Source organism: Leuciscus leuciscus, assembly GCF_965113295.1.
Source record: "Leuciscus leuciscus genome assembly, chromosome: 23".
NCBI lineage: Eukaryota > Metazoa > Chordata > Actinopteri > Cypriniformes > Leuciscidae > Leuciscus > Leuciscus leuciscus.
In genome coordinates, this window is record NC_138747.1 from 15,004,691 (window position 1) to 15,020,083 (window position 15,393).

Here is a 15,393-nt window from a genome sequence, read left to right on the forward strand (position 1 = left end):
AAATATAATAAAAAAATCGTAATGAAAAATGTACAATAAAATAATTTTCACTGGTCTAAAAATTCATATTTGAATGTTCATGAACTACTGATCTGCTAAGAATTATATAATATTAAACACTAATGAAAGTTACTATAATATGCTGCCGACATGTTTTATAATATTTATTTCATATGTAAAATGATTGATATTCTTCCACAACTTATCTCCAATCTGTCAGAGCGGGGGGCAATTACAATGAGGAGAAATAATATTGTTTTTATTTATTATTATTATTATTATTATTTCACTCTAATGCTAAAACTCTGCAAGACAATTACTTAATAAATTAAAATAAAATGTAAAATATCGTCACTGTTGGGGCAGAAACATTGTATCTATTTTTTTTATTTTTTATAAATCTATACTATTGGTCACCCTTTACGTCTGTCTGTGGGTTTCGCAAATATTGAACCTATGAAAAGTATTAAAAAGAGCCAAACCTCGTAACTCCATTGGCTCCTCAAACTCATAACTCCACCCTGCCTCTATCGTGAATGAAGTGTCACACACAGTTTGGGCAATCTCTGCTTGTTTGCAATGCAAAGGCAAATAAAGAACTGATTGTTTGAATAATACAGTGTTTTCTTTACTCAAGAAACACCATATAAAGGCTAATGTTTTATGTATTCGAGGAGCGGAGAAGAGTGTCTTAGGCAAGCATTTGTCGTCGAGTCATAGCCAATTCTGTCTCAAATAGCCTATGCATAAATCTTCATCTTTTTATAACGTGAGATTGACAGAATCTCAAATAACAGAAAGAAAAAACTGAGCGCCCACATAGCTACAGCTACAATAAACTTCATTACTCAATATAATGCGTTGCACTTACAGCCTCGGATATGACAGAAAAAAAAAACTACATTCGACAGGGTTTTGGGAGGCCCAAAAACTTTTTTAGCCTATTTCACAATATGAGGTAAATCCGGTCCTGCCATCTGTGTTGCATTTTTGTCTGTCCATGGCATTATAAGATATCCAAACACGTAAGTTGAAGCCAAATGAACCACTGAAATCAGCCACAGGTCAAAAAGGTGACATTGTGTCACTCTCCTATGTCTTAATATGAGCTTGTCATATCTCTTTGACACTGGAATTGAGGGGAAGGTCTCTGGACAGTAACACACAATGACATTAGTCGGCTCTGTCCGAGCGGGGCACAGGAGAAATGACACTGATTGATGGATTCTTTTCATTTATAGATCTTCTCTCATGAAGAGTCCGAAGAGCTGAGCATTTGGGGCTATTTAGCGCTTGTATTTTTTCTTATTTCTTTTTTTGGTTCTGTGCGTGTGCCTGTACATACACACACAATGGACGGATTGGGAGTCGGAGATTCGGCCCTGGGCTGACAAGAGCTGAGGGGGCCAACTGACAGGACGGGCACTTCTCTGTGAGTGAGGAATGGACAGAGGGAGAAAAAGAAGAGAAGGGATGGAGAAAGGGGTGACAGCAGAGCCATACTTTATTAAGTGGTTTCTAATTTAATCTGCTCCTGAACTTGATTTCCAACAGTATGGCCACCCTCATCAGGCCTGCAGACAAGTCCATACGTGAGCCTGACGCTATTTCAGTCCTTATCACACTGGATTAGAAAAGCCTGGACACTGGCTGACATCCAACATCAATCACTGTTTTCTTTGTTTTAGAATAATGAAGCAGTGAATGAGTTGAAAGATGAAACATTATTATTAACAATTCTTTTTTATTTCTATTAAATTGTTGGGGGGATGAGATTGTGTTGCAGGTCAGGTTCCAAGGTTCCTATATTGTCTGTATTGTTGTTGATGTTGTTAAATGATACAACTTGAGGCTTTATACACTGGGTGTAATGCATAGTTAAATAATAATAATAATATTAATAATAATAATAAATAATGAAAACTTGGTCAAATGAAGAAATAAATAATACTTAATAATAATAAAAACAATGAAAAATACTAAATCATAATATTATTGATGATGATGATGATAAACCAGTGGATTTATTATTATTTTTATAGTTATTGTTTTGTTGTTGTTGTTGTTGTTAAATGATACACCTTGAGGCTTTCTACACTGGGTGTAAGCCATGGTTAAAAAAATAAAAATAATAATAATAATAATAATAGTAATGGATGAACAATTGTTGTTGTTGTTGTCAAATTATATACCTCAAAGCCATGAAAAAAATAGTAATAATAAAAATAAAAGTAATAATAATAATAATAATAATAATAGAAACTTGGTCAGAAGGATGAAACAAACAATACCCAAATCATTATATAAAATAAAATAAAATAAAATAAAATAAAATAAAATAAAATAAAATAAAATAAAATAAAATAAAATAAAATAAAATAAAATAAAATAAAATAAAATAAAATACCAACTGGTACATTAATTTAATATTATTATTGTTGTTGTCAAATTATACGAAGCCATGGATACATTTTTTTTAATAATAATAATAATGATTATTATTATTATTATTATTACATAACCTCTGTATTCTCAAAGTATCACTGATTTTAGGTTGTGTCTCCCCCTAAATCTCCCTTTGCATGGATTAACAAACAGCAGACAAGAGAAGGAGTTTTAGCATTTTTCCAGGTGAAGAAAGAAACGTTTAGTCTGAAACTGTTAGTAGTTCTACAGGCAAACAAAACAGAAACACTACTAAGACATGAAAAGGGCCACTATTTGTTAAATGTGTCAGTATACATGTGTGGCAAAAGGGCTTGTCTAGATGTACCAGTTGTGGAAAATTTGTGTCAGTTTATCATTCAAATGAAGACTCTATAAAATCATCTGCTGATCATTTCTATATTCAAGCTACATATTTGCCAACTCTCATTTATTTCAAAATAAATTCATTAAAAAAAAAAATCACACAATGAATAAATTGTGCGAGTCCACTGCTTCAAGGACAACACAAAATATTTTAGAAACCATTTGAGAACAAACGGCCAATGTTTCCGATTGCATCCTAATCCCCCACATTTAAAACTGCAACCACAACAATTTAATTTGACGCTGTCGTAAGGTTAAGAGAAAAAAACCAAAACACTGGTGGCACGACTTTCTACAGATGAGAGAAGCTGGTGTGAACTAGCAAGTAGTTATTTGGTAACATTCCACTGATAGCTTCCAGAAATAATCAGGGTGAAGATGCACTGTTTTATTCATAGCATGTCACTCTTAACATGGTAATTACCAGCTGCTGAGGGGTGCAGAACACGCCAGTGGTTTCACACAATTCATTTAGCGCAATAAATCAACAACTACAATAGAGAAAATCACTATAATTATATCATTTACCAAATTCTCCATTTGGTCGGAAATCTTTATTGTTAAATAAAGGCAACTGCTGTGGATTTCATCCAACAATCATCTAGCTTACAAGGAACAGATGGATTTGATTTTGCACATGCTTTTTTTATGTCAAACTCTGCTTTGATTTGAGAAGCCGTTGACTCAATGAAGCCATGTTGAGAGAAGGCAAATATGCAACTGCTAATCCGAGCAAAACATTCAGAAAGAAAATTGTACATGCAGTCTAGTCTTTTGAAATAAAAGTGCGTTTGTATTTGAGACCTAATGAAGTAAAATGGAGGGAGATTTGAGGAAGGAAACAGGAAGAGGAGGAGTAATGTGAGTTTTGGAAGAGGAATAGCGATTGGCACATTGCTTGTGTCAGATAATCCGGGTTGGTTTATCTGATCTGTGCCTGCTACAGGGAAGCACTTACCCTTCAGTCCGGCTACGAGAGAGCAGGGTAAGAGGGAACACACCAGAGTGACATATAAAGACTCGCATGAAGCAGCAGAGAGAGAGAGAGAGAGAGAGAGAATATTCCCTATACACAGGGTACACTGAGCAAAGCATGAGAGAAGGAGAAACTGATACACTTATTCATACACACAGAGATGATTACCTGAAAAGGGGAGAAAAAGCATGAGATGATATTTTTTTCTGTCAGAAAGAAAGAAAGAAAGACAGAAAGAAAGACAAAGATCAAGTGTACAAGCAAAAGAGGGCAAATATGCAAAAGAATAGCGAAAGAGAGAAAGGTAGATAGAAAGGTAGAAAGAAAGAAAGATCAAATTTACAAGCCAAAGAAGGCAAATATGCAAAAGAACAGCGAAAAAAGAAAGCAAGAAAGAAAGAAAAAAAGAAAGAAAGAAATTTGTACATTTGATCTTTCTTTCTGTTTTCCTGTCTGAACGAGGGCAAATATGCAAAAGAAAAGTGAAAGAAAGAAAGAAAGAAAGAAAGAAAGAAAGAAAGAAAGAAAGAAAGAAAGAAAGAAAGAAAGAAAGAAAGAAAGAAAGAAAGAAAGAAAGAAATTTCTGAATGAGGGAAAATATGCAAAAGAAAAGTGAGCGAAAGAAAGAGCGAAAGAAATTGGTACATTTGATCTTTCTTTCTGTTTTTCTTTTGGAACAAGGGAAAACATGCAAAAGAAAAGTGAAAGAAAGAGCGAAAGAAAGAGCAAAAGAAAGAGCGAAAGAAAGATCAAATGTACAAGCGAATGAGGGCAAATATGCAAAAGAAAGAAAGAAAGAAAGAAAGAAAGAAAGAAAGAAAGAAAGTAGGAAAGAAAGAGAGAAAGAAAGAACAAATGTACAAGCCAAAGAGGGCAAATATGCAAAAGAACAGCGAAAGAAAGAAAAAAAGAAATTTGTACTTTTTTATTTCTAAACGAGGGCAAATATGCAAAAAAGTGAAAGAGCGAAAGAAAGAGCAAAAGAAAGAACGAGTGAAAGAAAGAAAGAAAGAAAGAAAGAAAGAAAGAAAGAAAGAAAGAAAGAAAGAAAGAAAGAAAGAAAGATCAAATGTAGAAGCAAAAGAGAGCAAATATGCAAAAGAAAAGTGAAAGAAAAAAGTTTACAATGATAAAAGGAAAGCAAAATGCATTGAAAGAAAAGTGAAAAAAAGAAAAAAAAAAACTATAATTTATATAGTTTATCTATTGTTTATATAAAATAATCAATAAATCAAAAAAAAAATCAATAAATAAAACAAAGATGGCTGATTAAAATGAACCATAGCAATGAATATGTAATGACGAAATATAAGTGGGATGCAAGACGGAGGATTTGTGACAGAAGAAAACAGAGTTTACAACACCAATACAGTGAGTATTTACTCTGCTCAGGAAGTGTACACTGCTGAGATTATGACACTCGTACCACATTAATGAGTGAAACATCAGCAGTGCACTGTTTACAACAAGAACTTATTCAACCCATGCTACAGAAACATTTCAAGTGTGTGTGACTGCTATGAAGAGTGGCATTATACCTGTGTGTGTTTATGTCTGCGTCCCTGCAGTCAGCATGTGTGTATCCGTAGAGTCTGCATATTCATACTTACAGAACTGAGAGATGGGAGCATCGAGCTGTGGTGCTGTCCCTCCTTTGGCGTTGAGTTTCTGCACCTGGGTCGGGGGGATGGGTTTGTGGGACTGGCCCGTGGCGCGATACATGGCCTGAACCCACAGGATTCGATCTTGCTCATCATCACTGGCGAAGATCACAGTGTCGCCCTCCTTCACAGCATTGAAGAACGTCCGACCTCCATCCAGACCTGGATTCAACATAGTGTTCATCAGTTATACTTTACACGGAATGAAATAATCAAAAGTGCACTTTAAATGGTGACAACAGTGGCCTTTTCAAGTTATGCAGTCCTGTTGCAGAAGTTGAGCTAACAATACTAATTTTGGCTAAAATTATATTCTAAATATAATAATACATTTACTGTTTACTGTGGATGTAGAACAGGCCGAATTGAACCTGGGTTTCCAATTTGGGAGCAACACATATAATGCAAGTAAATATTTGACATTATTGTTAATGCATTATGCACTAAGATGAACTAATAGTGAATAATGGTATATTTATGAGCTAAAATGAATCAAAATTGTATATTTATTAATCTTGATTAATAAATATTCATCAAGATAATAATCATATTAATTATTATTATTACCAAGATTAATAAATGCTGTAAAATATATTGTTAATTATTAGTTGCATACCAGCCAATACTGTAACTAATATTAATGTTTAAAATCATACTGCATATTTATAAAGAGACATTAATCAGGACTATATATTTATTAATCAAGATGAATAAATATTAATTAAAATAATTATATCAATTATTAACTTATTAAGTATAATATAAGTTATTACCAATAATAATAATACATTATATTAACAGTTTTGATTAAATTCTGTAAAAAAAATATTGCTAATTATTAGTTGCATATTAACAAATCGAATCTGCAACCTAATGTAGTAAGAAACCATTAAAAATTATATTTTACTTGACATTAATGTTAATACATTATGAACTGAGATGAACTAACAGTGTATAATTATATATTTATAAGCTAAAATTAATCAAAATTATATATTTATTAATCAAGATGAATAAATATTCACCAAGATTATAATAATATGAATTATTATTATTATTATTATTATAAATCAAGCTTGCTGTAAAAAATTTTTTATTAATTATTAGTTGCATGACAGCCAATACTTTAATATTAATGTTTAAAATCTTATTGTAAAAACAAACTAATTCATTTTATTGGTTTAACCTAATGTAAAAATATATTTTACTTGATTTATCATTTGAATATAGACATGGCCACCTGAATAAAAAATGTGGTTACCTCACAAAACATGCTTTACAGAGTAATTGACTTAATTCATACCATTATGTGACAGTATTCAGTACACAGTGCTTGATTATGCATAAACTATCAAAATATCAGCATCAAAATGATAAAACACTACAAGCTTCACTCTACACAAGAATGATCAATATTAGATTCAGCTTTTCATAACCCATGTACACTGTGCATAATGTTTTATGCAAGGATACAGAAGGTTTCAATGAAAGATAATTGATCTTAACTAGTTAATTACCTGTGTTTGTTTAACACTAATAAAATGAGTCATCTTTTCCTTAGGAATAGATGTGTATAGATCCTAGAAACACATGCCACCTGCTGGTCTATCAGGTACTTCTATCCACCTTATTTTGCAATAAGCTATTTTCTGTGAATGTGAAAGACTTCCGATTCATTAGCCGCTATAGGGAAATAACTAGAAGAATAACAACGTGCAGTAAACAGTCAAACTAGTTGCGCTACAAACCAGTGTGTTATTGATTATAATAAATACAAATAATATGATAAAAACCAGTTTACAATATCAAGACCGGAATCCTTTCACATTCAAGTTACAAATGGCCGCACCTGCTCTTACATTCCAAATAAGGTGGCTATATAAAACAAATGAGGACTATATTTCAGTTAATCTTTTCACTGTGATGTCATTGATTGTGGCAATCTGATTGGCTGTGGTGACCTGGCTGAGGGTCGGTGTAATCCACAGTGTATCCGTCCAGTTGCAGAAGTTCAACAGGTTCTGCTTTCTTCTCCCTGTAGCTACACATGGCAAAGGTGTATTGGCTCACCTGGAAAGAATTTTGGCATATTAAAACATACATTTCAATTATATGGATTTTTATTTTGTATTTTTTGCAGCTTTTAAGGCGATATACAGGTGAGGTATGTGATATGTTTGTTGGTACGGTTATACTTTTTAAAAACAAATATAAGTACAAACATGTACAGTCAAACCAAAATTTATTCAGACACCTTCAACATTTCTCACCTTATCACAGTTTATTCGCTATAGTTTAGAAAATGGTACTAAAATATGACAAGACCTCAGAGTTATCAAATCAGTTGATATTTCACTGGTTTTGGCCATCCTTCAGTTAGACTGTCACAAAAATGAATTAAATTTAACAGCTGACAGCTATTCAGCCTAAGTACACAATTCGATAATACCAATTTAGGTCGACCAATTACCAAGCAATGCTTAATTTTGTTCAGTCTGTGGTGTAAAAAGGTCATATTTTCAATTAAAGAAAAAACACTTAAGCAAAACATGGTCAGGTCAAAGTGCTTGAATAATTTTTGGTCCCAAATGTTTCTACATTTTACTGGTAGTCCACTGTATGAAGATTTTTCGATGTCACAGTTTACTTTATTTTGCTATCCTCACTTACATAAATGAACTATAGTGTCCTGCACCCACTAGTAAAAAAATGATATATGGTGTCTGAATAATCGTTGGTTTGACTGTATGTGCACAATAAATGCGTTGTATTAAATGATTAATCATAGTAGTTAAAGACACCTAATATAAAGTGGGACACCTTAACCCACCCTTAAACCTAACCATACCACTAAACCTGTCCCTAACCTTACCCATATCCCACGTCAACAGCAGCAATAAGAGAACACCATAAGTACATTGTACATAAGACATTTTTTTATTTTTTGTAAGTACATCGTAGTAAAGTGTGACCGAAGCATCTACTCCAGGCTAGTGATAGGGTTCAAACGGAGGGTGGCATCTCAGAGGGAGGCTGTCTTGGTCACTGACGGGGTGGAGTTAGACTTGGGTTTTGTCCTGCCAATCAAACAGGACTGACAGAAGAGTGTGCGATGACACGCTGTCACTCCGGATGTGAGTCGTGCGGTTAGGTGCCAGTCATACACACGTTCTCGCACGTTCTACACACGCAGACGCGCTGCTGTCAAGACGTTCTCCGGCCCCATCCGCAGAATTACACCAATCCAGCGCCTCCATCACCTTTGCTGAAAGTGGCAGCCCTCTCTCACTCCGACTCCGAGTGACACGATAAATTCAATGTCATGTGTGTGACGGGCACTTGGGCTGGCTTCAGGGCCCCGATCTGGCTTGGTGGAACCAAGGTGCCTTCGGGACGTCACAGGGGCACACGCATACATACACACACACACACACACACAACCTCCCATCAATCCACTGAAGTTCGGGCTTGTCAGAAGCCGGAGCGGTCGCTGGTGGGGCCATTGACCCGCTGTCAAACCGACAGTTAAAGGATTTTAAATGACTTTGCTTTCTGATTACCCCCGCATGCATTTGCTCTTTTTAAATAACCTTGTTTTTGTCGATGCTCTGCAAACCGCATTGTGGATGGAGAGAGCAGGAGGAAAAAACGCTAGTGCGAATCGATCGCGAGATGCAACAGTGGAAATATAAAGCCCGATTCCCCCTCGCCACACACACAACCCGAGCCCCTCCGGGTCACTCGAACGCATTACCATATTCAGACGCGTAAGGCTGCATGCCTGAGCCAGAGCATCGGAGACGAGATGAGGGGAAAGAGGAAGAGCGCAGAGCGTCTGCCCGCTGTTTTGTCACATCGCCTACCAACCGTAAAATAATTAGACTTCAGTTTGAATCATAATGCTGGCCTTATGCTGTCAACTTACTGAGAGGGCAACACGAGCACTTAGAGGCACAAAGAAAGACGATTTGGTGGCTATGAAAGACTTATGTGGATATCGTCGTTATTTACATGAAGTTAAGCAACACTGAGGAAATAAAATGGCACGGCGGAGCCTTGGGGAACTCTGTCAGCACCTTTTTGTGACACCTTGTTTCAAAGCCAGCCTGTGTCAAACAGAAGCCCTAAATGGTCTACATGGTGTGGTAATTATTTATGAATAATGCAACAGTGAACTCACACCCGCCCTGTAACACAAACCCCACATTAAATGCAGGGCCAATAAGAATCTGTCAATCAAACACCGGTCATTCAATAAATCTAGGACTTGGAGCATATATATATATATATATATATATATATATATATATATACATATATACATACATATATATATATATATATATATATATATATATATATATATATATATATATCTTCTTTTCTTTTTTTTCTTTTTTGTCAAGAAGTTAATACTTTTATTCAGCAAGGATGCATTAAATTGCATTCTAATATTCTATTTCAAATTAAAATTATGTTCTTTTGAATATTCTATTTGTCAAAAAATCCAGATCAAATATATCATGATTTCCACAAAAATATTCACTATAGCGTTTTTATCATTAATCATTTTAAGAAACGTTTCTTGAGCACCAAATCAGCATATTAGAATGATTTCTGACGGATCATGTGACACCGAAGATGGAGTAATGATGCTGAAAATTATCTTTAGAATAAATTACATTTTAAAACTTAATGTATTAGTTAATTTATTCAGGTTAAATAGTAATTTTTTTTTACAATTTTGAGAGAGAAAAAAACTGTTCATTTAAATGCCTTACCGCATGATGTACCTTTTTATTTTGAGGAAATATATTTTACAGTGTAGGAAATTGCTTTGCAAAATATCTAGGTTTAAGGATGTTGGTTTATTTTGGATATTGCATTAATTGGTTTCTGAGAGTTTTAAGTAAACCTTGTGTTTTGCAGGTGAAAAAAAAGTAGGTGGAAGAATTAAAAAAAATATTTTACATTTGCTCTGTGTATGTGGCATAAACATTTCATTTATCTTTTTAAAATCTAAATAAAAACATGCAAGATGCCACATAATCTGGAGTTTACATGTGTGTTTATGTTGACATTCACATTTACAAGATGAGGACTAGATGTGTTGACGTTTGTGTGAACGCTTGCACAGGATTTAGCACGAGAACAACATAAAAAAAAAAAAAACATAAAAAAAACCAGAAAGGAAACAAACAAATAAAAAGTGTGAAAACAAAACACGGACACGAAAAGCGCATTCTGGCATATTTTCTTACACACACTGGCATTCGAAAACACAAACAGGGCATCGTGTTATGTTTTTCGCTTGCAAGCACAACAGACACACATGCACGCAAACACTAAGGTAAATAAATAATGTCAGTGTATTGACTGTTGTTTGTCACTTGCTGTAGCCGTAGCTGCGAGCGACTGGTGGGCGTGTGATGTGGGCTCTTTTAGCTGCGAGTGCTGGTCCTTTACTCTGTCAAGCCGCCTGTCAACTTTTAGCTCTCAGACATGTTACAACCCACCACAGAGAAGCTGACTGAACCGCAAACAATGGGGACAGAAATAAAAAAAGGCTCCAGCGAAGTACCTGATGCAGTGCTCGGTCAGAAAGAGCTGAGAATCTAGTCTACTTCACTGATGCAATTCTGACATGCAATGGAAATTGAAATGCACAGCACTTGATAAAAAAAATGTGAATCGGAAGGGAAGGAAAGAGTCTCCATTAGAAGTGACAAAAATAGGTGAAAAGCACATACCTGCACCAAGACAAAGAATCTTTTCTTCCATCTTTTCCACAGGTTTTTCCCAATAGCCCAAAGGTATCTGTGAAGAGACGCAGAGCAGGTGTTGCATCATAGTGTCAAGATATAGCATGCTGGATGTGTTGTTCTTAATTTGGGTGATAATAGGCTACTTTTGCCTTTCTCTCTGATTTATCTTCACAGAATCATTTAAATTGAGTAAATTACAACAGGGATGTTTTTAGATTATAAATAGAGGTTAAACATTTATTTTTATTCAATAATATTATTTATGTCCACAAAAAAAGTGAACAAAAGTTTCAAACAAAAATAAACGACGCAAAAATTCGCATTGAGAAGACATTAATATGCAATAAAAAGACAAAATAGGTGTCTGATTATATTGAGGATAAAATACGATTTTCAAAATAAGCATTAAAAAAAGCTTCAACTATGACACTAAAAATGTATTAAATAATCAAGGATGAGCTAGTTCCCTCATAAAATACAATAAATATCTGAAATTATTTCCTTAAGTTCGAGTTAAATTTATTTAAATAGTTTTTTTCACAATAGAAATAGTTTCAAAGTAGCTTTATAGAAAATCATGCTGTTAATGTTTATAATTATCTTCATGCCTTATAGTCGCATTTAGAAGGTTCGATAATAAAGTTTGTGTCACAAAATAAGCAATCAAGCAGTTGAAATATGCTATATAGAATATATTGCCCTACATGAGCATATACCGTACACTCTCAGAAAAAAAAAGGTATAAAAGCTGTCACTGGGGAAGTACTCTTTCAATAGGTTCACCTTTGTCCATAAATAAAGAGTGCATATTAAAAGTGTACATATTAGATTCTTTTAAAGGGTACCATCCCGCTGAAGCTGAGAGTGTATATGTATGTGTGTATATATATTATTTGAAAAAAATCGCGCAGTTAAGATTTGTTAACTTTTAATCACCTTATGTGACTGAAGACACATGTTACATTTTTTTTTTTTAAAGAACACCTACATGATGCAAATTTATAGAGGATGACATATAGTCTTCCTTCCGCTAGTAGTAGAGTGAGTTTTAAGACAAGCACAGAAACATTCATGGATTTTCAGATGTAGGTTTAGTGTCCCCTAATGGCCAAAACAGTATATTGCACTCACTGATCTGCTCTGGGTACAATAATAACCAAGAGCCAGGTAGAGCTTATAGTTATAGTTAAGGGTTGGGTTAGTGGTTGGGACGGTATTTCTGGGAGACAGGTGCACAGAGAGCCATACAGAACACATATGGGCAATTGTGAGCCAATCAGAAAACAAAAACTGAGTCAAAACCCCTCCTCTATCTCAAAGATAACAACCTAGGCTAGGTAAGAACATCTGAACTGTTCTATGCTTCTGTCTGGAAACAGCATTCAATTTATGTTTAATTAATTCAATTAAGCTTTAATCAGCTTATGATGTTAAAATATCTAGCTTACGGGACATCCACAATGACTGATGATAAATATCATTAAAGGTAGAGAAGGCAATTGCGGAGAGGCTAGCAATAGCAAGTTAGCTTTGAAAGCATGAGATCCCACTCTCCCTTCAGACCGCCTTCAAAACACATGAACGAGAGACAGCGTTAAACTACCTCATATCTCAAACCACATAACAAATAATAATGGACGTAAACAACTTACAGAGCTCTTACTTGTACCACCTGACTGCTGTAGATTAATTTCAGCATTCATAGTGTTGACATAAAAATGAAAAAATCTGAGGACGTGAATGAACAACTCTGGGTTTTTAAGTTTTTTTTCAAACGTTCAAGCTCAAAATAAGAAAAATACATTTAATAAATGAATAATACACTGAAACAAATTAAATAAATATTTTATATCATTTCATTATCTTACCCAATTTTGCTATATAAAATCTATATAAATACATAATACAGAGATTATTTGTTTTTAATCATAAAATAATAATATTGTAAAACAAAAAAATAAAAACATTTTGAATATATTGCACAGATCTCAAGGTTCATCACATCCTTGTGGAGTTTAATAATAATGTGTTACATTGTCCACTAGATGGAGCCATAAGATCAAATAGAGGAGAGTTCACACACTCCTCATTGGACCAGACCCAGGTCCCAATTCGCCTACTTATACAATCCCCTAAAAGCATGCACTGTTTTTGTTAAGAAAAAGTACATAATTTTGAGTGTGTAACAAAATAGTATATAGGCAAGCTTTGGGACATACTACTTCATCATAATTGTGTCTTTGTTAATGTTAAGTGCATCCTGTCACGGTTTAAACTGCCCTGTCAATCATCTTGTCACAGTTAAAATCCTCTACATTTGTTCTCGTATCAGAGAGAAATGAATTAGCATGTTGATCTGCCCGTCATGGGTCTTTCATGCTGAGAACTCTCCTTATGTGTTTGCATAAAAGTTAACAACCAAACGTATCAGTTTGTGACAGATTAATTATAATGTGGATAACATTGCATACATATTTATAGAGTACATATTTATCATGTTTACTGATTCTCAATCACTCAAATCCCTTAACTGTCAGTCTCGCACATCCGCCATGTTTGACGTTTTTTAACACTTTTAATTCGTGTTTGTAGTTCTAATCGAATCCTTGTCCAACAAACAAAGGGTTGCGGGCAATATTCACAATTAGAGTGTGCATGGATCTGTACGAATTATAACAGGGGTATATATATACCGGAAATAGGGGTATATTTTGAATACTCATTTCAACATACTATGATTTTGGACACAATAATTCTAATTTTGAATACAATTTAGGATGGATAGTATGGGAATTGGGATGCAGCAAGAGTGAATAACTCTATTGCCGGTAATGAAAGAAGAAAGTGTTAGTGGAATGATTGTCCTGATTCTGTGTACATTGAATCTATTAAGTGTATGTGTCAATGTAAAGTTGACTGTCCATGCTAGTAGATTTCTTCAATAACAAACAAATAATAATAAATAAATAAAAAAGCAGTACACAAGCAAAATCAAAAATGAACATACAGATGCCACTTACCCACAGTGCTTCATGTTCTGTGGTTTGTCCATACGGACAGCCAATTTGATCTTTAGGTCGTCTGGGCAACCTTTGGTAACAGTCATTTTATGGAGCTCACACTGTTTGGGACTGTTGGGTGTTGGATGTAACACAACCTGAAATCACATTATGACAGATAACAACAATCACTGACACAATCACAGCACTATTTCTAGGCTGTCGGGACATACCAAATACTAAGACATGAAATTCATGCTAACTCAACTTTTCACAACTCTAGGTTATGCTGATAATATAATTTGAAATAATTTTCGTACATATTTCGATGGTCCACTTTAGACATTTTACTATAAATAACTTGTCAACTACATGTCAATTCTCATTCTTAGAGTATTAGTAGACTGTAATAGACTGTTAGGGGTAGGTGTTGGGGTTGGGGTTCGGGTTAGTAGAGTACATTGACATGTAGTTGAAAAGTTATTTATAGTCAGTAGAATGTCTGATGGGGTCCATCAAAATAAAGTGTTAGCAGATATTAAGCAGACAGTTTACTAAAACTTTGGCTGGCCTGGTAGTTGATATGTAGTTGCAATGCTGGTTAGTAGAATATCTAAATTGAACCATCGAAATAAAGTGTTCCCTTATTTTTTTTAATTACAATAATGATAAATAGAAGCATTTTCATTTGTGGTCTTACTGTATTTATTACACAGCTAGCTCAAATATGGGAAAGTAAAAAAAAAAAAAAAAGTGGGACAATGCAGATTTCAAGTAATATCCATTCCCACCAGTGCTCTGATTCATCGCACATCGGATTCTATTATTTTCTCTATCTCTTACTTCACTTTGAAGTAATCTATCATTTGCATAAGAGCCGACATCAGCACCTTATCTTTCTGTTTTTATATCAGTGCAGGATTATTGTTTAGAGAGAATGAGTGATAGAGAGAGGAAAAGAGAAACTCTATGCCTCATTGACTCAGCACTGGATCAAATCCATTAGAACAGCTACAGGCACGCAGGGAGGCTGCTCATTTTGGAGAACTTCGCAAAATCATGTTAGTGCTGATCACCTCCTGATGGCAGAACTGAGCTCAGATCAGTGCTGACTGCTTAAAGAGCTGTGTGAGTATGAGCTGTGATGGTTCAGTGTGTGTGTGTACATGTTTTTCTATCCC

General features: G+C 34.5%; 1 protein-coding gene across 10 annotated transcripts in view; it reads right to left on the reverse strand.

The window, feature by feature from the left end:
- The window catches only part of cadpsa (Ca2+-dependent activator protein for secretion a), a 137,491-nt gene that overhangs the window by 52,640 nt on the left and 69,458 nt on the right, over positions 1–15,393 (reverse strand). For all 10 annotated transcript variants that reach the window (XM_082156072.1, XM_082156078.1, XM_082156077.1 and 7 more), the window contains exons 9-12: positions 14,234–14,370; positions 11,199–11,265; positions 7,410–7,518; positions 5,398–5,610 (exon numbers count right to left, since the gene is read on the reverse strand). In XM_082156072.1, the coding sequence (XP_082012198.1) occupies positions 5,398–5,610; positions 7,410–7,518; positions 11,199–11,265; positions 14,234–14,370 (526 nt within the window). The remainder of the gene's footprint in view (positions 1–5,397; positions 5,611–7,409; positions 7,519–11,198; positions 11,266–14,233; positions 14,371–15,393) is intronic.